Raw genomic sequence first — 23,643 nt, 5'->3', positions numbered from 1 at the left:
TCACATTCCTAATGTGTGACTCAAAATGTAGTCCAGAATCGAAAATAACACCAAGATTATTTTACCTGGTGTTTTTTTCTTTATTGCCTGTGAATTCAAATGTGTGGCTAGATTCTCTCTCTGTGCTTTGGCTCCAACAATAAGTATCTTGGTCTTTAACTGGAGGAAGTTATGAGCCAACCAAATATTTAAATCACTAATACAGTCTAATCATTTATCCATGGAGCTAAAATCCTCTGGTGACACAGAAATGTATCTGTGTGTAAGTTGTGTATCGTCTGCGTAGCAGTGAAAATCAATGCTGTGCTTTCTGATAACGCTGCCAAGGGGTAACATATATAAACTGAACAGTATTGGGCCCAAAATCTAAACTTGTGGAACGCCACGTGATATGTATTTTCTCTGAGTTATGTTCACCAAGGGTCACAAAAAACTCTCGACCGGTTAAATAGGTCTAAAACCAATTTAGAACCGGAGAGGCCAACCCACCTCTCCAGTCTGTCATGGTCAACAGCGTCGAATGCAGCACTTAAATCTAAGAGTACAAGGACAGAGAGCTGTTTGGCATCTGTGTTGGCTCTATAATTATTTACTACCTTAACTAAGGCTGTCTCTGTGCTGGGCACAATAACCACATTGGATTTTTTTTTTTTTTAAATACAGTTGACACTTAAAAAAATAATTTAGCTGTTTGAATACCAATTTATCCAGAATTTTGCTTAAGAATGGAAGGTTGGAGATTGGCCAAAAATGGCTAAAAGTTGAAGAATCTAGATTATATTTCTTCAGAAGGGCTTTCACCATAGCAGTTTTTAGTGCACACCAATATCCCGTTATTATTCTGGATACTTAAGTATTCTGTTTTTGAGTTGAGGCATATAAACATCATATCCCATTTACAATAACCCGAAAAGCTTGTATCCCCGTTATGAGAAACCTGGATAAAATGCCTGGGATATGATCATCTTAGACGGAATACTGTGGCATGTAAACATCTTATCCCGTTTACTGTTATTTTTCACAGTCTGTGCAGGCTCACTTTCACATATCATGGGTGTTGTGTGATGTTTTCATCTGATTGCCAAACAAATCACTTCAAAAAGTAGGTTTGATCCACCATAATCATTTCATAATAATTTATTTTGCTGATAATCATACTGCACCGTATTGCCTACTGGCTATTTTCACCCCTAATTTAGACAAGGTTCAATGACAGTTACATGCAAGAAATAGGAACTCATGTCAAAGAAAGCATTTAGAAATTTGAATCGAAGATGAGAAAATATGCATTCAAAAAGGAGTTTACGATTGATCTTTCACTTCATGTGTGTGAGCTTGCAGGAAGTAAGTTAGCAGATTCCCATAGCAAATTCAGAAGCAACAATGATGCCCTTACTTACCTGGAGCAGAAGAGGCCACACTACAACAAGATTTAAGGGACACTGCAAAGGTTCCTCATCTGCAGCTGTGCTTATTGAGTGAATTTGCAACACACTGAAAGAGTCGATTGTACAGGCGGTTTATGACCAGACGGCCATTGACTTGGCTGGAGAAATGCAATTAAGTCACCCACCATTCATTGGAAACAGGTATAACATGGAGAAACATCCTGACATCACTGACGGAGAAGGAGAACTTTGACAAGTTCATGACCTACATTCACAACCCAAGGAAATTTATGAGAGAGAATGTAGAGAAATATATGCTCACAGAAAGGTCCAAAGTCCTTGCCTTGATTGAAGGGAACATAAAAGTTAAAGAGCAGCGTGTGAGCCATGCAGTGCATACAGCAACAAAGACGGTCAAAAACAGGAATGGAGACACCAACATGTGGCTTATTCCAGTGCTCTAAAAGATGAGCTGAAATTTGCCGAAAATCATTTCAGTGATTTCTGTGACATAACTGACTTTGACTTTCTCGAAGAAGAGGTAAGGGAAGGTCTTGCCAACAGAATCATGAGATCAACAGAAGCCTCAGCAATGTGTCACTCCTGGGCATGAAGCAGTTCAGGGAGAGTCCAGATGAGATTCTGATCAAACATTTTTGTGATTGCTGCTGGGTACCGTGTCCCTTCTGTAAAGCCATCTGCACAAACACCATGGAGGGGCACAAACCGAAGGATCACAATGTCCCTTTTCATCGCCCTAAAGGAATCAATGGATGCCACTTCAAAGACACAGTAGAATTTTGGATAGATTTTTGTACAACTTCAGTAACAAGTAATGGCCGGTTTTACCCATCCCATCAATCAGAGGATAAATATATTTTGAAAGAATACTGAAAAGCTGGCTCAGGATTTGCTGATTGGAGCAACACACCAGACCTCTCTGAACTTCCATACTGGAAGTGGTTTGTTTGCCGATTTCAAGAAGATCTGGAAAGGTATTATGACCTAAAATTCCAGGGCAAATAGTTCCATAACCTCATATTACCCTTGTGTTTAGTGTACGTGCGATTGTGAATATTATTGCAACAAATATACCATACTATGGGAAAAAAAAGATAGACTGTGGTCAACCCAGATACATATTTATTATGTCCAACAGTTCACTAATACATATATTAGAACAATGATTTGATGAATGTCATTGCTCCTGTCCTAACCCATTGCTCTAACTAAATCACCCCTCATATATTGGGGTCTAGTAGATTTTGAACGAAGTAAGCTTGAGGTCTCCTTTGATACGAATGTAGGTAATGATGTCTAGGCCTTCACGATTGGGGAACTGGATCTCCTGTCCATCAGGCATCTCCACTTCAAACATGTCGCCCGTCAGCTTCAGCACAATCTTGAGAGGGAGAAACCCCATTTGTTTACATCATTAGTGTTGTAGCACATTCACCCTTATACCCACATGGCCAATTGCAACGAACAAGCTAGACTAAGCACTGTGCAGTGCATTAGCGCTAGTTTCCTTAAAACGATACAAGCAGGAGATTACATGGACATAGGCCTTATTTGTTTCTGTTATATTGAACACCTGAAACATTATGCCCAAGATTCTCAATTTTTATAGTCAGGACCAAACCCCCCTCCCTCCATATTTTCAACCTCAATTTTCACACCTTGAATGTAGAACCCCTTTGGAGTGGATTGTGGATCTCTCTCTTCTCATCACCCCAGCAGCCGGCAATCTTTGAGTTGCACACGAGCACAGTACCGTCAGTGTCATCATTGAAGCGTGGGTTAAAGTGCAGTGCCAGGTCATCTTCATCACAGCCCAGGTCGATCTGGAACCTGGATATGGGAAAAAGGAAATCACATCCTTCCAGAAACCCTAATACATGTCTGTCTAAGATTAATTGATTTCACACATACAGTATACCAAAACAAAACCATTCTCTGGTCCGTCCTCTCCTCTTTTGAGCAATAATTTGTAAAACTGGCAGTTTATTTATTTTTTTATGCATAAATTAATCTTATGGGTCCCTCTGTGTGATATAAACACAAAAAAACAGTTAAATGCAGCTCCCGAGTGGTGCAGACACTGCATCTCAGAACCCGGTTCGAATCTAGGCTGCATCACATCCGGCTGTGATTGGGAGTCCCATAGGGCGGCGCACAATTGGCCCAGTGTCGTCCAGGTTTGGCCGTCATTGTAAATAAGAATTTGTTCTTAACTGACTTGCCTAGTTAAATTAAAAAATAAAAACATATTTTTTTTTAAATGTACCTCTCAGCCTCATCCATAATCCTCCCCTGTACTTTGAACTGGTCTCCAGCTCTCAGCTCCACATGCTTCAGCTCAAGTTCCTATGAAGAACCATATAATTAAATTGAGTGCTTTTGAACATAAGGTAAAAGGGATTTTGTATTTTAGTATGCCATGTTGGGTTATAAAATATTTAATGACTGACTTTTAATAATCATTGGAATCACAATGTACAGTGCATGCATAGATTACTTTTTCAACAATGACCAAGTTGTCAAAACATAAGAGTCAAGGGCCTGACCGTTTAAATTAATTCACTCAGCAACACATATGAGTGCAGTAAGCATGTAGGCCACTATGGCTGAGTTTACACAGGCAGCCCAATTCTGATCTTTTTCCACAAAAGATAAGATTTGGCTGCCTGTATAAACACAGCCTCTTCAGTAAGTAACTGTGTGGGATAAAAGTATCAGCACATGCATGAAAGTTAATGAGACTTACCATTGGCATTGCCATGTTGTCACTGGTGGTGAAAGCGGCCCTGAATCTGGTTTGAGTTGCAAGACGGACTGGGATCGGACAAGATAACCTTATTTCCTGAGATACAGAGAGTAAAATGTTCGTTGCAAGTTTGAACTATCCTTTTATGTGCACAACCCTCCTCACACAGGTCTCTCACTGATTAGCATGATAATGAGGCGTGCTTAATGATGATTCAATAAATAAATACAAATTACTCTCTCACTCACACCCTGATACTAAGTTATGAGAAGAAGCTTGGTGGCAGACTGGCAGTGAAGATAGTTGCCTACTAAACTGATGCTTTTACTCACATTGAAAAGCCTGATATTTGATCAAAGTCACTCTGATCAGTAATCAACTGTGTAGTGCTGCACTGTATATTATAAACTGGGTGGTTTGAGCCCTGAATGCTGATTGGCTGACAGCTGCTAGTGGTACTGTAATGACAGTGTTTAAAGTAAATGACTGCCCAGTGAAAAATCTCACTTTAAAAGCTCATGTTGTGTTAACTCATACCCAAATAATGTTATCAACTCATCTTTTACTCATATTTTGTGGCAAAAGCATACATTTCAGAAAAAAACTCACTTCAAACACCACCTTAAAGTTGTACCTCAAACAGACCGTTTCAAAAATGCTTGATATTTCCACATATAACGTGATGTCACGTTTTTGGCCGAGACATCTCATTGGTTCATTGGCTGAGCTGGCCATTAAGTCGTTTACTTGTCATTAATATTTTTAACGACTGGTATACGCCCACAGCATTCTGTTGTTTCAAACACAGAAAAGCGGCTTTTTAACATAATATTTTTTTTTGAAGGAAATAACAATTTAAATAATATTGTAATTAATTATAGGTCATATTTAATAGAAATCTGGAAACATTGGACAGTTAAAGTGCATGATCTACCCTTAACAAATACAACAATGAATAGATTTTATGAATCAACAGTATATTCAGATATATGTGCTGGGAAAGTGTGACTACGTCCCTAGCCTATCAACATTTTAGTCTTTGAATGGTCTTCCAAGTGCAAAACACACAAAAACGCAATTGAAAATCTTTTAGAAGGGCATCAGGTAGAATAAGTAGATGAATCCACAAGTACAATTTTATACATATCTTAAATGACAGCGTGTTCATGAATTTGAGGATATAATATTGAAATCCAGTCCAAAACAGTATGGTCCTTGCTATCTGGAATTCTTGGGACCTCCCTACCCCATTGAAGTAGAAACGTTAAATGGTTAAGGTAAGGGTTAAGGATTATGGTTAGGGTAGGGGTTAAGGTACGGGTGGGACGTCCCAAGGGTTCAGGATAGCGCTGTTTTGCATTTTACTTTTTAATTAAAAAAAAATATCTATGGGGAAAGAGGAAAAAGAAATCAGTGACAGTTTCCGCCAAATTCCCGGAAGTTACGAGGACAAGTAAACAGAATCTTCTTTTTGACAGAGGAATAAACTGTGAAGTGGTCCGAAGAAATACATAATAATCTAAAATAAAATGTACATTTAAATAAACATTCCCCAGGGGCATGAGATAAACGTTTGTGTTAAGATAACAACGCGGGTGTCATCAACTGTGTCGGAGGTAAATGGCTGGCCAGTGGCCACCTTTCTTTTTTTATCATGCTCATTTGCAATATACATACTGCTGACAGCTGCCAACATTAGGTAGCTTAGCTAGCAAGTAAGGTAACAATTATTTAGGGAGGTGGCTAGAAACGGTGCAGCGGTCCAAGGCACTGCATCGCTGTGCTAGAGGCGTCACTACAGACCCTGGTTCGACTCCAGGCAGTATCACAACCGGCCGTGATTGGGAGTCCCATAGGGCGTCGCACAATTGGCCCAGCGTCGTTAGGGTTTGTCCGGGGTAGGCCGTCATTGTAAATAAGAACTTGTTCTTAACTGACTTGCCTGGTTAAATAAAAGCCTAACTCGGCTTGAACCAGGACCGACTAGCTGTGCTTGTGGAGACGACGATCTCGTCATATTCATCGTCTACTAAAGCCCAGGTACTGGTTCAAGCTAGGCTCAGCTATCTACCGTTGGCTTCATCATTAACTGACTAACTAATTCCAAAAAATTTTGCCAGCAAATAAAGGAAAGCTTTCTAGTTATATTTGTTGCCCACATATTCTGTTACACTTACTGTGGCAACCTTAACCTGTGATGGAATTTTGTGTGACGTAACTAGTTAATATTTTTTTGAATGTCTTTATAGACTAAGAATAATCAATGTCATTCTTGTTTTCCTCTTAGCCAGATTATACAGTATAAACAGTCCTGGAATGTTCACAGACATGGACTATGAGTTGGAGGAGGACAAACTGTAAGTAAATATGATTTGCATCCTTTTCATGTTCTACATGTAAAAAAAGTGAAATCAGGTTTTTAGAAATGTTTGCATATATATATTCAGACCCTTTGCCATGAGACTCAAAATTGAGCTCAGGTGCATCCTGTTTCCAGTGATCATTCTTGAGATGTTTCTACAACTTGGAGTCCACCTGTGGTAAATTCAATTGATTGGACATCATTTGGAAAGGCACACACTTGTCTATACAAGGTCCCACAGTTGACAGTGCATGGCTGAGCAAAAACCAAGCCATGAGGTTGAAGGAATTGTCTGTAGAGCTTCGAGACAGGATTGTGTCAAGACAGAGATCTGGAGAAGGGTACCAAAAAATGTCTGCAGCATTGAAGGTCCCCAACAACAGTTGCATCCATCATTCTTATATGGAAGAAGTTTGGAACCACCAAGACTCTTCCTAGAGCTGGCCGCCTGGCCAAACTGACCAAGAACCCGACGGTCACGCTGACAGAGCTCCAGAGTTCCTCTGTGAACATGGGAGAACCTTCCAGAAGGACAACCATCTCTGCAGCACTCCACCAATCAGGCTTTTATGCTAGAGTGGCTTGACTGAAGCCATTCCTCCAGTAAAAGGCACATGACAGTCTGCTTGGAGTTTGCCAAAAGGCACCTAAAGAAATCTGACCATGAGAAACAAGATTCTCTAGTCTGATGAAACCAAGATTGAACTCTTTGGCCTGAATGCCAAGCATCACATCTGGGGGGAACCAGGCACTGCTCATCACCTGGCCAATACTATCCCTACGGTGAAGCATGGTGGTGGCAGCATCATGCTTTGGGGATGTTTTTCAGTAGCAGGGACTCGGAGACTAGTCAGGATCAAGGGTAAGATGAACGGAGCAAAGTACAGAGAGATCCTTGATGAAAACCTGCTCCAGAGCACTCAGGACCTCAGACTCGTGCGACGGTTCACCTTGAGAACAATGACCCAAAGCACACAGCCAAGACAACGCAGGAGTGGCTTCGGGACAAGTCTCAATGTCCTTGAGTGGCCCAGCCAGAGCCCAGACTTGAACCTGATCAAACATCTCTTGAGAGACCTGAAAATAATGGGAGAAACTCCCCAAATACAGGTGTGCCAAGCTTGTAGCGTCATACTCAAGAAGACTTGAGGCTGTAATCGCTGCCGAAGGTGCTTCATCAAAGTACTGAGTAAAGGGTCTGAATACTTATGTAAATGTAATATTTCCGGGGGGGGGGGGGTTATTATGCATTTGCCAAAATTTCTAATAACCTGTTTTTGCTTTGCCATTATGGGGGTTTTGTGTGTAGATTGATGAAGGAAACAAATTATTTAATACATAAGGCTGTAATGTGGAAAAAGTGAAGGGGTCTGAATACTTTCCAAATGCACTGTACATCTCATCTAATTGGCTTTGACAGCGCTTGCTTTCCAAAATCATATTGTAGATACTAGACAATGTATTTAAAAGATCTCCAATTATTCTTCAACAGGGGGATCCCTACAGTCCCTGGGACTATATCCCTGAAAAAGGATGCTCAGAACCTGATAGGGATCAGCATCGGGGGTGGGGCGCAGTACTGTCCCTGTCTCTACATTGTACAGGTATTATGTACCTCTATACTGTACCTCAGTCCAATAGAGCGGTTTTTTGGTTCAGTAGCTATGTATCCAGAGTGTTAACTAAATCAGAAACATTAGATTATAGATGCATTGTATAAACCATTTTCTTGAACTTTCTTAAAGCAGTTTGTTTTAAAGCTCTGAGCTCTTATGGCTTGGTTTTTGTAATTATTGGATATATTCTTTACCTGTAACTGGGATCTCTGTCAGGTCTTTGACAACACCCCTGCTGCTCTGGAGGGGACTCTGGCGGCTGGCGATGAGATCACAGGAGTGAACGGCAAACCTGTGAAGGGCAAGACAAAGGTGGAGGTGGCAAAGATGATTCAGGCTGTCCAGGTACAATAAGAGGGCTTGGAATCAGCTTTTCAATCAATTTTGGTTTGATACAGCAAAAGACTACAAACCAGTTAGTGTATTTCCTCTAGTTATTTTTTTGTTAGCCAACACAACCCAAACCATGTACCAACACTGACAAGACTAACACTTACCAGTAGATACAAATAAAGTCCAAAGCCACAGTATTTGATTCTGTGTTTTTTAGCGGTAAGTTACCAGTCAGTCTGAAAAGGGCTGCGGTCACTATTAGACGTTAAATAATAGGGACACCTCAGATCGCTCAGCGGAGTTAGTGAGAACAGGACGATAACCAGGAGTTTGGGCCCTCACGTCACCAGTGTGGAGTGGCAATGTTGTTTTTAAATCCATTGTGATGACACAGGAAGCTATGCGAGTTCAATGACTACCCCACCATGGTCTGTGCTCAGGATTAGAGAGATGAGGAGAGATGCTCCACTGTCTCTATAAAGGATTAGTATGTGCCATTGTTGCCCTTAAGCTTCGCTGACTCTTTCATTTTTTTTGCATGCTATGCCCACTGAGTTGAAATTGTCACAGTGGTATTTATTGATATTACTTGCAAACTTTGTGCAGTTTTATCAGAGGATCTGTAATTCATATGTTTCTACACTTGCAGAATCACCTTTGTTTGGCTTAAATACTGCTATATTGTGCAGTCTTGTCCTTATTTGCAGACACACTTTGTACACATGGATTGTTTTGCAGCACCTGGTTGACTATGACCTGCCTGTAAGCGAGTCCCCAGACTAACCAGGGGAGAAAGCCAATGTTGGGTAGATCTAGCAATACTGTATTGCCTGGGGGAACTCCATAGGCTATATATTTTAGTTTGAGTAATATGACCCCTGGGAGAAGTGTCGATGTGGATTTGATTAATGGTTTTTATTATACTGAGATGGTGTTTTGAGTGACTGTCTTATCTCTTCCATGCATTCCTCTTGTCTTTGCAGGGAGAAGCAACGATCCACTACAACAAGCTGCAGGCTGACCCCAAACAGGGGAAGTCACTGGACATAGGTAACAGACGCAGAATACATCTCTAACATATACAGGTAATTGACAAAATAAAGGAAACACCAACATAGTGTCTTAATAGGACGTTGAGCCATCACAAGCCGCTAGAACAGATTCAATTCCTCCTTGGCATAGATTCTACAAGTGTCTGGAACTCTACTGGAGGGATGCGACACCATTCTTCCACAAGAAATTTGGTGATTTGTTGATGGTGGTAGAAAACGCTGTCTCAGGCGCCACTCCAGAATCTTCCATAAGTGTTCAATGGGGTTGAGATCGGGTGACTGGCACGGCCGTGGCATATCGTGAAACATCAGCAAATTGAGCAGTCTTCGTCACTGAAGCTCTTGTCAAACTTGCCCCAACAATCATCCCTCTTGCAAAGTCACTAAGATCTCTTCTAGCCATGGTAGCCAAAATATTGGGCAACTGGGCCTGCCCAGCATTTTTATACATGACCCTAAGCATGACGGGATATTAATTCCACAACTGTGTGGAAGCACCTGCGTTCAATATGCAGTACAATGTATCGCTCATTTACTCAAGTGTTTCCTTTGTTGGCAGTTTCCCATATATGGATAGAGTACCATTCTTACTCACCAGACCGGCAGATGCTACCATCATAGTATGTTTTTACATTGTGGTGTGTGTTATCTGGTGTGTTTTAGTGCTGAAGAAGGTGAAGCACCGCCTGGTGGAGAACATGAGCTCTGGTACAGCTGACGCTCTGGGGCTCAGCAGAGCCATACTCTGCAATGGTGAGACTGGGACAAAACACACTGTCCATCCATCTGGCCATGTTATAGATTTCTATTATTTCTGACTTTATTTTCCTCATTGCATACACTTGAAGCCAATTACAGTCAATTGAAGCCAATTTAGTTGACATCACCCTTAAGATACTGGCCCTGTCCGAATAACTATACCAGCATACTACATACTTAAACTGCATACTCATTTCGGCATTTGATCTCGTAGAATTCACTTGTCTTTTCTGACTCACGAAGTTTGACAAAAGCTGATAATCAGATAAATTGACGCTCAGTTCCAAAATGAACGAATGGTGGGAGTTAACGCAATCACGCAGTAGATGTCTCGTTTGAGGTACTATTTAAAATATGTCACAACTTTTTTTCAGATACTATCTAGTATGCTAGTATGGGTATTCGGACACGGCCACTGCATAAGCTCTGTGCAATCTCATGATGACTGATATCATCTGAGAGGACCGGAGAGGGGCACTATGCTACTACTGTAAGTGTCCTCATACTAGGCCCATTTCTTTTTCAGATGGTCTGGTGAAGAGACTGGAGGAGTTGGAGAAAACAGCAGAGCTGTACAAAGGTGTTTTTTAAATGATTGTAATGTTATTATGTCTGACATTCTCCAAACGTTCTCCCTTCTTCATGCACTACTGTCCTTGTTTGTCTCTACAGGCCTGATGGAGCACACGAAAAGACTGCTCAGAGCCTTCTTTGAACTCTCTCAGACACACAGAGGTGAGTTACCACACCTTGAAACTACACAAACGTTATGTTAAACTACAGATCTAGACACAAGATAACCATGTACTATGATCATACTCCAGCTCCCTCACACTGAAAGTGAACAGGTTTGTATTTACAGTAATTTGTTGCATGCCATGAGACTGGATGATGTTTGATTGTTCCACTCTCTGCCTGGACGACCCTCAGCGTTTGGAGATGTGTTCTCTGTGATCGGGGTACGGGAGCCTCAGGCTGCAGCCAGTGAGGCCTTTGTGAAGTTTGCTGAGGCCCATCGCAACATGGAGAAGTACGGTATCCAGCTGCTAAAGACCATCAAGCCAGTGAGTAGTAGAAGAAATTAACAAACAGTCATATCAATACACAAACCATTAATAGGATTCATATGCCAACACCCCAACAGCTTGCATTCAATCCTGCATATACCTAGATTAGATAATGTACATCCCACACATCCATATATATATTGGGAATCAATTAATCATGTTCCTCTCTCTGTCTCCTGTTTTGTAGATGCTCCATGACCTGAACACCTACCTTCATAAGGCTATACCAGACACCAAGCTCACCATCCGCAAATACCTGGATGTCAAATTTGAGTACTTGGTAAGAGCAGACCCCTTATTCAAAATGTCAACATTGATCAACTAAAAACAGGGTCTGAACTGTACCGACGCGTTTATTTCTAATGTGTTAGTCATTGGCGTAAAGGTTCACCCATTTTGTGTTCCAGTCTTACTGTCTGAAAGTGAAGGAGATGGACGATGAAGAGTACAGCTGCATTGTGAGTACCTTACTTCCTATGCCTGTAGTCCATACAGAAACACTGATATATCATTGAGTAACAAACTGGATCTCTGTAGCGTGTTTGTAATTTAGTTTTTCTTATATACCTGTGTGTTTCCTTAGGCGATGGGAGAGCCCATGTATCGCGTCGGTACCGGGAACTACGAGTACCGGCTTGTGCTGCGGTGTCGACAGGAGGCCCGTACTCGGTTCGCCAAGATGAGAAAGGATGTGCTGGAGAAGATTGAGCTACTGGACCAGAAACATGGTTTGTTCTCTCTCTGTGTCTGTCTACCTAGGAGAATCATCCTCTCCATTAACGCTCTGTCCTGTAATAAGTGGACAGAGTATCTCTCCAAACAGTCGCTCTTTGTTTGCCCATTACTAATGGATATAAAAGCCTTCCCACTGGGCAAAAACTGGGTATATCAATGTTGTTTCCACATGGAAAACTGATTGGATTTGCAAAATCATCAACGCAATGGAATTTTGTATTTTTTTCACCCAACTTTATAATAATTATTTTAATTTGTTGAATTCAAGTTAGTTGAAACCTCAATCAAATGTAAATGAAAACTAGACGTTGAACTGACATCTGTGCCCAGTGTGGGTCAATTTTATCCAATGAATGATCAGTCCCTCTCTCCCTGCTTCACGATATACTAATGTATCAGGCTGAGCGTTTCTCGGCACAGATGGCCTACTAATTGTAAACAACTCTTTCTTTGACCTCTACACTGCTAGGAAATACCAGATCTGTCTAAAGTATGGTATAAAGGTAGGGTGCGTGTTAACATCCTTTTCCCTTCAGTCCAGGACATCGTGTTCCAGCTGCAGCGTTTTGTGTCAGGCATGTCGCGCTACTACGACGAGTGCTATGCCGTGCTGAAGGATGCTGACGTTTTCCCCATCGAGGTGGACCTCTCCCGCACAATGATCAACTACGGCAGCCAGTCATGCTCCTTCACAGAAGAAGAGGAGGAGGAGGGAGGTGGAAGTGAAGAACAGGATGGGGGTGCTGGCAAGCAGGCTGAGAACGGCGCTGAAAAACTGATTGATGATTTTTGAGAGTTAATATGATTGTTTTCTGAAGCAAAGTTCCGCCTACGTCTACCAACTGCCACTCTGCATTTATTTAGCAATGATTAGTTAAATATGTGGAAATGGTCAGCAAAGTCATCACAATGGAAAATACTACTGTGAATTGCTGCTATTCAACTGTACTGGAACTAACTATTGCAACCTACTGTAACCAATACCATTTCCACAACTGACAGCCATCACTGTAACTAACTTTGTGGCGCTTGAATCGATTCAATGGGTTTTTTCTGGGTCAGTTTATTCTGCAAGTTTATTTCTAGTTCTTACCAAACACGCATATCAGATTGGTGGATGATATTTCCCTAAAAAATGTTATATCGTTGCTAAATGAGTGCAGCATAGTATGTTACAGAATGATTGGGCAAAGTGTATTTATATCTACAGGTTGTAGGAGGTGCTGATGCTTCAGTTTAGGCGTGTATATATGTTTGGGGTGCCTTCAGTCTCATTTGAATCATATGTGAACAGATGAGTCTATTCTCAACAAGTGGCCAGTCCTGTGTCTTGATGAGATGACAGCGGTTAAATGCTGTTCCCAATAAAATGATGTAGTCATTTGGGGCGAGCACATGATTAAGAGAGATCAATAACCAGGGCTGGCCACAGACCAAAATGGGACTCATTTTCCATTGACACAAGCCCTGATGTTACAAGTTTAACAGTCCCACTCAATATTTTGCATTCTATCTGCACTGAACCACATGACATTTTAATGGGGTAGCTGAACATAGTAGTGAGGTACAAATCACTTGTAAAGGATGAGTGTGCAAGGGCAAGGTTCAGCCCGAACAGCATTTTAAACTGTATGAAGGAACCTCGGTCAAATTAAATGTTATAATTCCACTGTGTTTTTTGTTACTTGTCTTTTTCTGTCATTGTAAAGGATTTCTCTGTCTCGCTGCTGCACCCGATGCTAGATTCTCAGCCCCACTACAGTTTAATAATCATAAAACAAGTGCAGTAGAGGGCTGTGTTGTTTCAAATTGGAATGTATTTAATCAAAGGGACCTTTGTTGTCTTATGTTTTGATTTGTCAACTACTGAACTGTATTGATTTTGTGCTGAAGCTTTAATCTGGTTACATTGCTACTCTTGCTCAGTTCCACAAACAAAGTGAACCTTGAACATTATACCAATTTGATATTTTTGTGTAAATTCTTTTTATTTTGCTCTATGCTTCATGTATTATTCAAATACAGTATGTGTCCATTGTGAAAACCATGGGCTCATAAAGGATTTACAATATAAAAATATACCGGAATTTACATTGCTGGAGCTTCCAGAATGTCTTATTTTATGAAGATATTGAATGTTTTTATTTCTTATGGGTGTTTTACTCTTGTGTTGAGCTCTTCTGTCTTTGTTTATGTTACATGTTGTGTGGCAGAAGGATACATGAATTATTCAGATTTAATTAAAGTTTCTGCAAAAAAACATTTGGTAACCATTCTGTGTGTTATTAAGATACAAAATATAACTGGATTGTTTGGATCACATGTGACATTCTTTGCACGCTTTGAGGATAACACAGTGCCCCCGACGCAGCCCGCTACCAAGGACTGTGGGCTCTCCTTCTCCGTGGCCGACGTGAGTAAAACATTTACAGTGGCTTGCGAAAGTATTCACCCTTGGCATTTATCCTATTTTGTTGCCTTACAACCTGGAATTTAAAAAAAAGTGGGAGTTTGTATCATTTGATTTACACAACATGCCTACCACTTTGAAGATGCTAAATATTTTTTCTTGTGAAACAAATAAGAAATAAGACAAAATAAAATAATTAAAAACTTGAGCATGCATAACTATTCACCCTCCCCAAAGTCAATACTTTGTAGAGCCACCTTTTGCAGCAATTACAGCTGCAAGTCTCTTGAGGTATGTCTCTATAAGCTTGGCACATCTAGCCACTGGGATTTTTGCCCATTCTTAAAGACAAAACTGCTCCAGTTCCTTCAAGGTGGATGGGTTCCGCTGGTGTACAGCAATCTAAGTCATACCACAAATTCTCAATTGGATTGAGGTCTGGGCTTTGACTAGGCCATTCCAAGACATTTAAATGTTTCCCCTTAAACCACTCGAGTGTTGCTTTAACAGTAAGCTTAGGGTCATTGTCCTGCTGGAAGGTGAACCTCTGTCCCAGTCTCAAATCTCTGGAAGACTGAAACATGTTTCCCCTCAAGAATTCCCCTGTTTTTAGCGCCATCCATCATTCCTTCAATTCTGACCAGTTTGCCAGTCCCTGCTGATGAAAATCATCAGATGGTGTTCTCAGGGTGATGAGAGGTGTTGGATTTGCACCAGACATATCACCTCAACCTTACCTGCCACCCTAAACCCACTTCAATTTGCTTACCGCCCCAATAGATCCACAGTTGATGCAATCGCCATCACTCTGCACACTGCCCTATCCCATCTGGACAAGAGGAATACCTATGTAAGAATGTTGTTTATTGATTATAGCTCAGCATTCAACACCATAGTACCCTCCAAGCTCATCATTAAGCTCGAGGCCCTGGGTCTGGACTTCCTGAGGGGCCGCCCCAGGTGGTGAAGGTAGGAAACATCACCTCCGCTCCGCTGATCCTCAACACCGGAGCCCCACAATGGTGCGTGCTTAGCCCCTCCTGTACTCCCTGTTCACCCATGACTGTGTGGCCAAGCACCCCTCGAGAACTCAATCATCAAGTCTGCAGACGACACAACATTTGTAGGCTTGAATACCAACGATGACGAGATAGCATACAGGGAGGAGGTGAGGGCTCTGGTAGTGTGATGCCTGGAAAACAACCTCTCACTCAATGTCAACAAAACAAAGGAGATGATCGTGGACTTCAGGAAACAGCAGAGGGTGCACCCCCTATCTACATCGACGGGACCGCAGTGGTGAAGGAGGCACAACAGAGCCTCTTCAACCTCAGGAGGCTAAAGAAATTTGGCTTGTCACCTAAAACCCTCACAAACGTTTACAGATACACAATTGAAAGCATCCTGTCGGGCTGTATCACCGCCTGGTACGGAAACTGCACCGCCTGCAACAGCAAGGGTGGGGCTGTGCTTTGGCAAAGTGGGTGGGGTTATATCCTGCCTGTTTGGCCCTGTCCAGGGGTATTGTCGGATGGGGCCACAGTGTCTCCCAACCCCTCCTGTATCAGCCTCCAGTGTTTATGCTGCAGTAGTTTATGTGTCGGGGGGCTAGGGTCAGTCTGTTATATCTGGAGTATTTCACCTGTCTTATCCGGTGTCCTGTGTGAATTTAAGTATGCTCTCTCTAATTCTCTTCTTCTTTCTTTCTTTCTTTCTTTCTTTCTTTCTTTCTTTCTTTCTTTCTTTCTTTCTTTCTTTCTTTCTTTCTTTCTTTCTTTCTTTCTTTCTTTCTTTCTTTCTTTCTTTCTTTCTTTCTCAGAGGACCTGAGCCCTAGGGCCATGCCTCAGGACTACCTGGCCTGATGACTCCTTGCTGTCCCCAGTCCACCTGGCCGTGCTGCTGCTCCAGTTTCAACTGTTCTGCCTGCGGCTATGGAACCCTGACCTGTTCACCGGATGAGCTACCTGTCCCAGACCTGCTGTTTCAACTCTAGAGACAGCAGGAGCGGTAGAGATGCTCTGAATGATCGACTATGAAAAGCCAACTGACATTTACTCCTGAGGTGCTGACCTGTTGCACCCTCGACAACCACTGTGATTATTATTATTTGACCCTGCTGGTCATCTATGAACATTTGAACATCTTGGCCATGTTCTGTTATAATCTTCACCCGGCACAGCCAGAAGAGGACTGGGTGGAGTTTTTCCTAGCCACCGTGCTTCTACACCTGCATTGCTTGCTGTTTGGGGTTTTAGACTGGGTTTCTATACAGCACTTTTAGATATCAGCTGATGTAAGAAGGGCTTTATAAATAAATTTGATTTGGTGCGGTCTGCCCAACCCATCACCGGGGGCAAACTACCCGCCCTCCAGGACACCTACAGCGCCTGGTGTCACAGGAAGGCTAAAAAGATCATCAAGGACATCAACCACCCGAGCCACTGCCTGTTCACCCCGCTATCATCCAGAAGGCGAGGTCAGTACAGGTGCATCAAAGCTGGGACCGAGAGACTGAAAAACAGCTGTCTCAAGGCCATCCGACTGTTAAACAGCCATCACTAGCACAATAGAGGCTGCTGCCTATAGGCATAGACTAGAAAACACTGGCCACTTTAAGGAATGGAACACTAGTCACTTTAATAATATTTACATGTCTTGCATTACTCATATATGTACTGTATTCTATCCTTCTACGGTATCTTAGTCACTTAATAATGTTTACATATCTTGAATTACTCATCTCATATGTATATTCTGTGTTCTATACTATTCTACTGTATTTTAGTCCGTTCTGCTCTGACATTGCTCGGCCATATATGTATATAGTTTTAATTAATTCCTACTTAGATTTGTGTGTATTGGGTATATGTTGTGTAGTTTGTTAGATATCACTTGTTAGATATTACTGCACTGTTGGAGCTAGAAGCGCAAGCATTTCGTTACACCCGCAATAACATCTACTAATCACGTGTATGTGACCAATACATTTTGATTTGATGCTATGCTGTACGTAAACGAATAAACGACGTAAACGAATTACTCCAAATTTAAAAGGACACGCCCCCGCCTGTTTGCTCGCACGCGCCCCAGTGGCCTAATGGATAAGGCACTGGCCTCCTAAGCCAGGGATTGTGGGTTCGAGTCCCATCTGGGGTGGATTGTTCTTTTGCGTCAATTTCAACTAACTTTTTTAATCAAATTAACGAATAATTGTCTTTTGTTGAATTCATATAACAACATTCCAACCTTGTTTAGCACTATCTAATCCAATTGTGGTATAATTCCACTATTTTTTTCCGTTTGCGTAGTTTCAATAGGGAACTTTTATTTTGAATGCAAATAACTGATTCCACTATTGTTTCTTATGCTAATATTGTTCAAAACACGTTTGTGATAAATTCCCCACCGGCTCCACCAATAATGAAACTATAAATTTGAACCAGACTTTCAGTTCCCCACTGTTTTTATTTTGTGAATAGTGTGATTTATTCAGATAACATTCATATCTGTAAATCACGCATTTAAAATCTGTATTTTCTTCGAACAGAAATGAAGAGGCTGTGTCTTTAGTTTTTTTCTATGTTGCTGCGACTTTCGCCAGTAAGTGGAACATTGTTGCCGAAGTTATTTTGTGAGCTGTATTTGATTACACACAGCGAATGCGTGTATACATGTAGACTAGACGAAATAGGCTGACATCTCAGATAGTGAAACTTACAGTGAAATGTACAGGGTTGTACTGTGGTCGAGACAATTTGTTCCATTAAATGCAGAAATGAATCCATTTAAATCAATGATAAACCCAGGAATTTACAAAGCTCACATCGTGTTTTTATAATGATTAATTTCATGTTTTTTTAAATGTAATTTTACTTTTTGTCTATCCTGCACAAATGGAGCTAGAAACATAAGCATTTCGCTGCACCTGCGATAACATCTGTAAATATGTGTACACGGCCAATACATTTTTATTTGATAATGTCAATAGAAAGAAATACTCTGTAATGTTTCTCTTGAAAGTTGACATGTGTATATTGCCTGCTTTACAGAGTTCAAAGCAGCCACAGTGTACTGGGATGCTACACATAAGGCTGTCCAACTGAAAGAAGGAGTGATAGAAAAAGAGGGGGATGCATATGGATACCTCAATGACAGCCTCTCTCAAACGGGATGGAGTGTACTGGAGATCCGTGCAGGGTATGGGGAGACCCTTGAGCATGACGAGGTAACCTACTTCCTTGCGGGATACCTAGAGGGCTTACTCACTGCACCGTAAGTGGCTTGGGCATTGTTGCATGTCAATTCAATTTCTGATCGACGTTGTCATGTTTAATCTTATTTTGTTTTTCATCAGGCAAATGATTAGTCACTACGCCAACATGTATCCCCAGCTGATCAAGGACCCTGAAGTTTTAGGTCAAGTGGAGCGCTTCATGGTGTGAGTGTTTTTTCTCCTCAGGGATGATGGCCAATAACCATAGTGAAAAGCCAGATCAGATCCGCATCCTGTCCTTTGAGGGTTTTGAAATGTGCTCTGCTCTATCAGGAAGCAGGACTCGTGGACCAGGGAGCAGGTGAAACTGAACAGGAGCACTGATCCTCTGTGGCACCACACCGGCTTCATAGTGGCCCAGATGGACGGACTTCGGGCGGGGGTCGCACACTGGGCCAAGAAACAAGGGAAAGAGGTGCGCTGATATCTAGGAATGGATCAATAGATTCATGGATCATCATTCAGTGGCACAATGTGATCTCTAACCTCTTTCTGACTGGTGTCTCCCCCACTTTAGCCTCTGTCCCTGTTTGCTGTCCAGTTCCTGAATGCGGTGGGAGATCTGCTGGACCTGATTCCAGCCCTCGTCCCTGGCACTGAGCCACCTCTCGGACATTTCAAATTACCCGGAATGGGCCGCTGCTCTGCCCTCATTAAGGTTAGAGGTCATTCTGCTCTTGCTGTTGAGAGATTTATTCTAGACAGATCATTAGTGATATCAAATAGTGTGGATCTGTTCTTGACTTACATCAGTCTTGTGTAGAACTCAATATGGTTTTCCCTCTATCCATTACAATCAATGAAGAGTTGCCTATGGGGTTAGGGTAATGGAGGAGGGAGGTTAATGCAGATATACTATCATCTTTATTTACAGTCCAATATAGTAAATCAGCCTCGGGGGGGAAATGCTGCAATAATGATCAAGCTTCAAGGAATTCTTATTTTATCTGTGTTTTGTCAATAGCCTACCTACTTTTTTCTTCATGCACTCCGTTGACCTATGTCTTGGACATTGACTAAGAGTTGCTGCTGTACCGCTGTCATTTAGACATATTTTGAAACACGCTGAATCAATGTAGAAAATGACTGAAGCCTGGTTTGTTCGGTGCCAAGTACTATCTTTTTAAATTCAGGTCAATGATTCAGTACCCTTTGTATTATAATCAAATCCTGACCTTGAAACTAATTACAATCATGTTGTCATATGTTGAATTCACTATATGATAATATCAATGCAATTCTCAGGGCTCTTAATCTCATGTTTGTTGCATGGCCTGCTGCTACGGTGGGTGTTTCTATTTTTATAGATGGAAGAATATCTTTGAACTTTGTACTTGTTTGATGTCTTGGAAAGCTGCACTTCAGAAATGTATTTTCTATGATCGTTGTTAATACATTTGAACAGTGCCCATAACTTTCATATCTTTATTCACTTTTATGTGCACCCTCAGCTGAACACATCTTATCCAGTCAAATATGACTTTTTCTGGTTTAAGTTTGATCTCTCTCTCTCTCTCTCTCTCTCTCTCTCTCTCTCTCTCTCTCTCTCTCTCTCTCTCTCTCTCTCTCTCTCTCTCGGGACACATTGGTGATTCATCCTTTCCTACAAAAGGAAGAACTGAAACGTCTGTTGAGGGACTCTTCCCCTCCGTTGCCCTTTCTTTCCCCTCATGTCTTTCTCTCTGTCTGGTCCAAATGGTTTCACTGTATGTTATTCTCTGGCTCTCTCTCTCACACACACACACACACACACAGCTCCATGAGGACAGAGTGAGGCAGCAGGTTTCTCTAGTATGGGCATTAATTACATGACCAGGCATCAACATGGCAAAGAAGACCTGTAATCCGGGCACAACGTGGGACAAACTGCTCATCACCTGTGTCAGCTTGACAAGGCCTCAGCCAAAGGCAACCACAGGTGAGTTTCACTGCTCTGGTTTGTCTACGGGCTCTATTCAATCCGTATCGTGGAAATTCAACATTACAGCGTGATTGGAATTTAAAGACAATGTGCTCACTTTAGCAGAGACTGCATTCAATGTAAACGCTGCAGATGTCGGCGCAATAGGAAGTGACCTTTACATTTCTACAGCGATACAGATTGAATAGAGCCCTAATCTTGGTTGTCCTCACTTATTGTCTGCAAGTGCTTCTTTTAGGAAAAATGTTTATTTAACTGGCTTCTCTATAGTATGGCATTGATATGGAGCTATATATCCTCCCCATTGTCTTAGCGATGGATGCAGCATAGTCACTGATAAGCAGCATTGATACAGTATTATGGGGACTTTGTCATACTTTTCCACCAGAATCCCCACCTGTAAAATGGAGTAGCGATGTTCCTCCCCAGTACGACCCGGCAGTGAGTCCAGCTGTCTGGATATCAGTGGTAGTCGTAGTGAACGTCTCCATCCTGGCAATGTTTCTATGGTTCATCATATACAAAATGCAGACAAGGCGCAATCACACTGCAGGTAAGGAATGCCATTGAGGCTAATGGAGAATGTGTATTTTTCAGTGCTTTCATTTGAGTGAAGTGGGCTTGAAGACAAATGAAGCATGAAGCTCCTCTAGTTTCTGTTCCCCTGTGATAGGCTCTCTGGGGACTGCCCTACTGTCTATTTTACTCTTAACATGCATCCGTTGGTTTTTGAGGACCAAAAAAGTATTCTTCACACCCAATGACCTCACACACTCATACTTACACACACACAAATAAACACCCAAATGGCAGCAGTTTCAACTACATGCGAGTACACCACTGAATGGTAATGAGATTACTAGGTTATCTCCATTACATTCAGGGATAAATGCCCTGAATACCAGCCCTCATTTACATCCCTCCTGCTCACAGTTCGCTCTGTGTTGAGCTAGATAGAAGACATAGAACAACCATTTAACTTAACAATGTTTGGAATTGGGTGACAGGTAGAGGGCCGGCATTTAAAAAAAAGTATTATTTAACCTTTATTTAACTAGGCAAGTCAGTTAAGAAGACATTCTTATTTACAATGACGGCCTAGGAACAGTGGGTTAACTGCCTTGTTCAGGGGCAGAACGACATATTTTTACATTGTCAGCTCGGGGATTCGATTTTGCAACTTTTCGGTTACTAGTCCAACGCTCTTACCACTTGGCTACCTGCTGCCCCATTGTTGTATATACATTACCATTCCATTGATTGTGGTCACTTAGAAATGTCCTTGTTTTTGAAAGAAAAGCAACATTTTTGTCCATATAAAATTGATCAGAAATATAGTGTAGACATTGTTAATGTTGTAAATGACTATTGTAGCTGGAAATGGCAGATTTATTTTTATGGAATATCTACATAGGCGTACAGCAGCGCATCATCAGCAACCATCACTCCTGTGTTCAAACGGCACGTTGTGTTAGCTAATCCAAGTTTATAATTTTAAAAGGCTAACTGATCATTTTAAAACCCTTTTGCAATTATTCTAGCACAGCTGGAAACTTAAAGAAGCAATAAAACTGTCCTTCTTTTGACTAGAGCATCAGCATTTGTGGGTTTTATTACAGGCTCAAAATGGCCAGAAACAAAGACCTTTCTTCTGAAACTCGTCAGTCTATTCTTGTTCTGAGAAATGCGAGAAACTGTAGATCTCTTACAACGCTGTGTACTACTCCCTTCACAGAACAGCGCAAACTGGCACTAACCAGAATAGAAAGAGGAGTGCCAGATTGCGCTGTTCTGTGAAGGGAGTAGTGCACAGCGTTGTACGTTTCTTGGCAATTTCTCACATGGAATAGCCTTCATTTCTCAGAACAAGAATAGACTGACGAGTTTCATAAGAAAATTCTTTGTTTCTGGCCATTTTGAGCCTGTAATTGAACCCACAAATGCTGATGCTCCAGATACTCAACTAGTCTAAAGAAGTCCAGTTTTATTGCTGCTTTAGCTGTGCTAACATAATTGCAAAAGGGTTTTCTAATGATCAATTAGCCTTTTAAAATGATAAACTTGGATTAGCTAACACAACGTGCCATTGGAACACGAGTGATGGTTGCTGATAATGGGCCTCTGTTCGCCTATGTTGATATTCCAGAAAACAATATGCCGTTTTCAGCTACAATAGTCATTTACAACATTAACAATATCTACACTGTATATCTGATCAATTTGATGTTATTGTTATGGACAAAAGATTTGCTTTTCTTTCAAAAACAAGGACATTTCTAAGCGACCCCGAACTTTTGAAAGGTAGTGTATATATTAATTTAGCTTTTCCGAGAGAACATTCTTCTTAACTCTATCCAATTGCTGCCAATTATTCTATGATTCAGATTAGAAGTATAGGCCTTCTTTATCATGTTGATGTAGATTTCTCTTTAGGAAGAATAATGCTGGGTGATGCTTGTTTCTACTCCAGGTGAACCAGAGGCAGGACTTAACCCTCCAGCTAAAGCCCTGCCACCTGTGGAGGGAGACTGTACAGCAGCCGTGGTACAGAGAGAGGAGGAGGCCCCTCCAGCCTGTCCTCAGCTGAACGCTGGGCCCCAAACATGCTTCAGGCAGGAGGTGTCCACCTACAGCGGTGCTTCAGGGTGTGGCTCTCTTGGGGAGGTCGGTGGCATGTTCATGTGCAATGGTCTGAGGGAGCATTGGATCCCACTTCCTGCCACTGAGCTGGGGGATGCTGCTTTGGTGACCACCAAGACTGTGCAATGCTCCGACTGAGAGGACATCATTTTGACATATAAAAAACCACATGGCCATTGTCAAGCAAAAGGACTTGTTCTTTACAGTATTGTTGGTACAGTATAATCATTTACATGTAAAAACATACATTTTGAGATGGTGTTGGCATAAAGACAAGCCTGTAAGCCTATACTGTGGGAGACAACTATGTACTTGTGTT

General features: G+C 41.6%; 3 protein-coding genes and 1 non-coding gene across 7 annotated transcripts; 3 read left to right on the top strand and 1 right to left on the bottom strand.

Annotated features, from left to right (window-relative positions):
* Positions 1-2,514: 2,514 nt before the first annotated feature.
* On the bottom strand, positions 2,515-8,764 carry LOC106601232 (galectin-2-like). 2 transcript variants are annotated; one of them, XM_014193274.3, is made up of 6 exons: positions 8,631-8,764; positions 8,328-8,425; positions 4,156-4,251; positions 3,676-3,755; positions 3,068-3,239; positions 2,515-2,790 (listed from the first exon to the last, which is right to left on the bottom strand). In XM_014193274.3, the coding sequence occupies exons 3-6, from the start codon at positions 4,168-4,170 to the stop codon at positions 2,644-2,646; spliced, it is 414 nt and encodes a 137-aa protein (XP_014048749.1). In that variant the 5' UTR covers positions 4,171-4,251; positions 8,328-8,425; positions 8,631-8,764; the 3' UTR covers positions 2,515-2,643. The 2 variants fall into 2 exon arrangements, with proteins under 2 accessions (XP_014048749.1, XP_045571102.1); XM_045715146.2 differs by lacking the exons at positions 8,328-8,425; positions 8,631-8,764 and adding an exon at positions 4,765-4,913.
* On the top strand, positions 5,598-14,339 carry pick1 (PRKCA-binding protein). 3 transcript variants are annotated; one of them, NM_001140423.1, is given in 13 exon segments: positions 5,598-5,771; positions 6,443-6,512; positions 8,010-8,121; positions 8,350-8,478; positions 9,450-9,516; positions 10,182-10,271; positions 10,804-10,857; positions 10,950-11,012; positions 11,208-11,341; positions 11,532-11,624; positions 11,752-11,802; positions 11,928-12,072; positions 12,616-14,339. In NM_001140423.1, coding segments are annotated over 12 exon segments (1,236 nt in total). In that variant the 5' UTR covers positions 5,598-5,771; positions 6,443-6,471; the 3' UTR covers positions 12,873-14,339.
* A 3,234-nt stretch (positions 14,340-17,573) lies between these two features.
* Positions 17,574-17,646, top strand: trnar-ccu (transfer RNA arginine (anticodon CCU)). Its single transcript has one exon. It is a non-coding gene; the product is annotated as a tRNA-Arg (tRNA).
* Positions 17,647-19,048: 1,402 nt separating this feature from the next.
* LOC106601234 (uncharacterized) lies at positions 19,049-23,462 on the top strand. The gene is made up of 5 exons (XM_045715145.2): positions 19,049-19,178; positions 19,281-19,421; positions 20,519-20,681; positions 21,073-21,237; positions 23,155-23,462. The coding sequence occupies exons 3-5, from the start codon at positions 20,588-20,590 to the stop codon at positions 23,460-23,462; spliced, it is 567 nt and encodes a 188-aa protein (XP_045571101.1). The 5' UTR covers positions 19,049-19,178; positions 19,281-19,421; positions 20,519-20,587.
* Positions 23,463-23,643: the final 181 nt, after the last annotated feature.

The sequence above is a fragment of the Salmo salar genome, chromosome 03 (genome assembly GCF_965601325.2).
Source record: "Salmo salar chromosome 03, fSalSal1, whole genome shotgun sequence".
NCBI lineage: Eukaryota > Metazoa > Chordata > Actinopteri > Salmoniformes > Salmonidae > Salmo > Salmo salar.
This window is presented reverse-complemented; position numbering and strand designations above follow the sequence as displayed.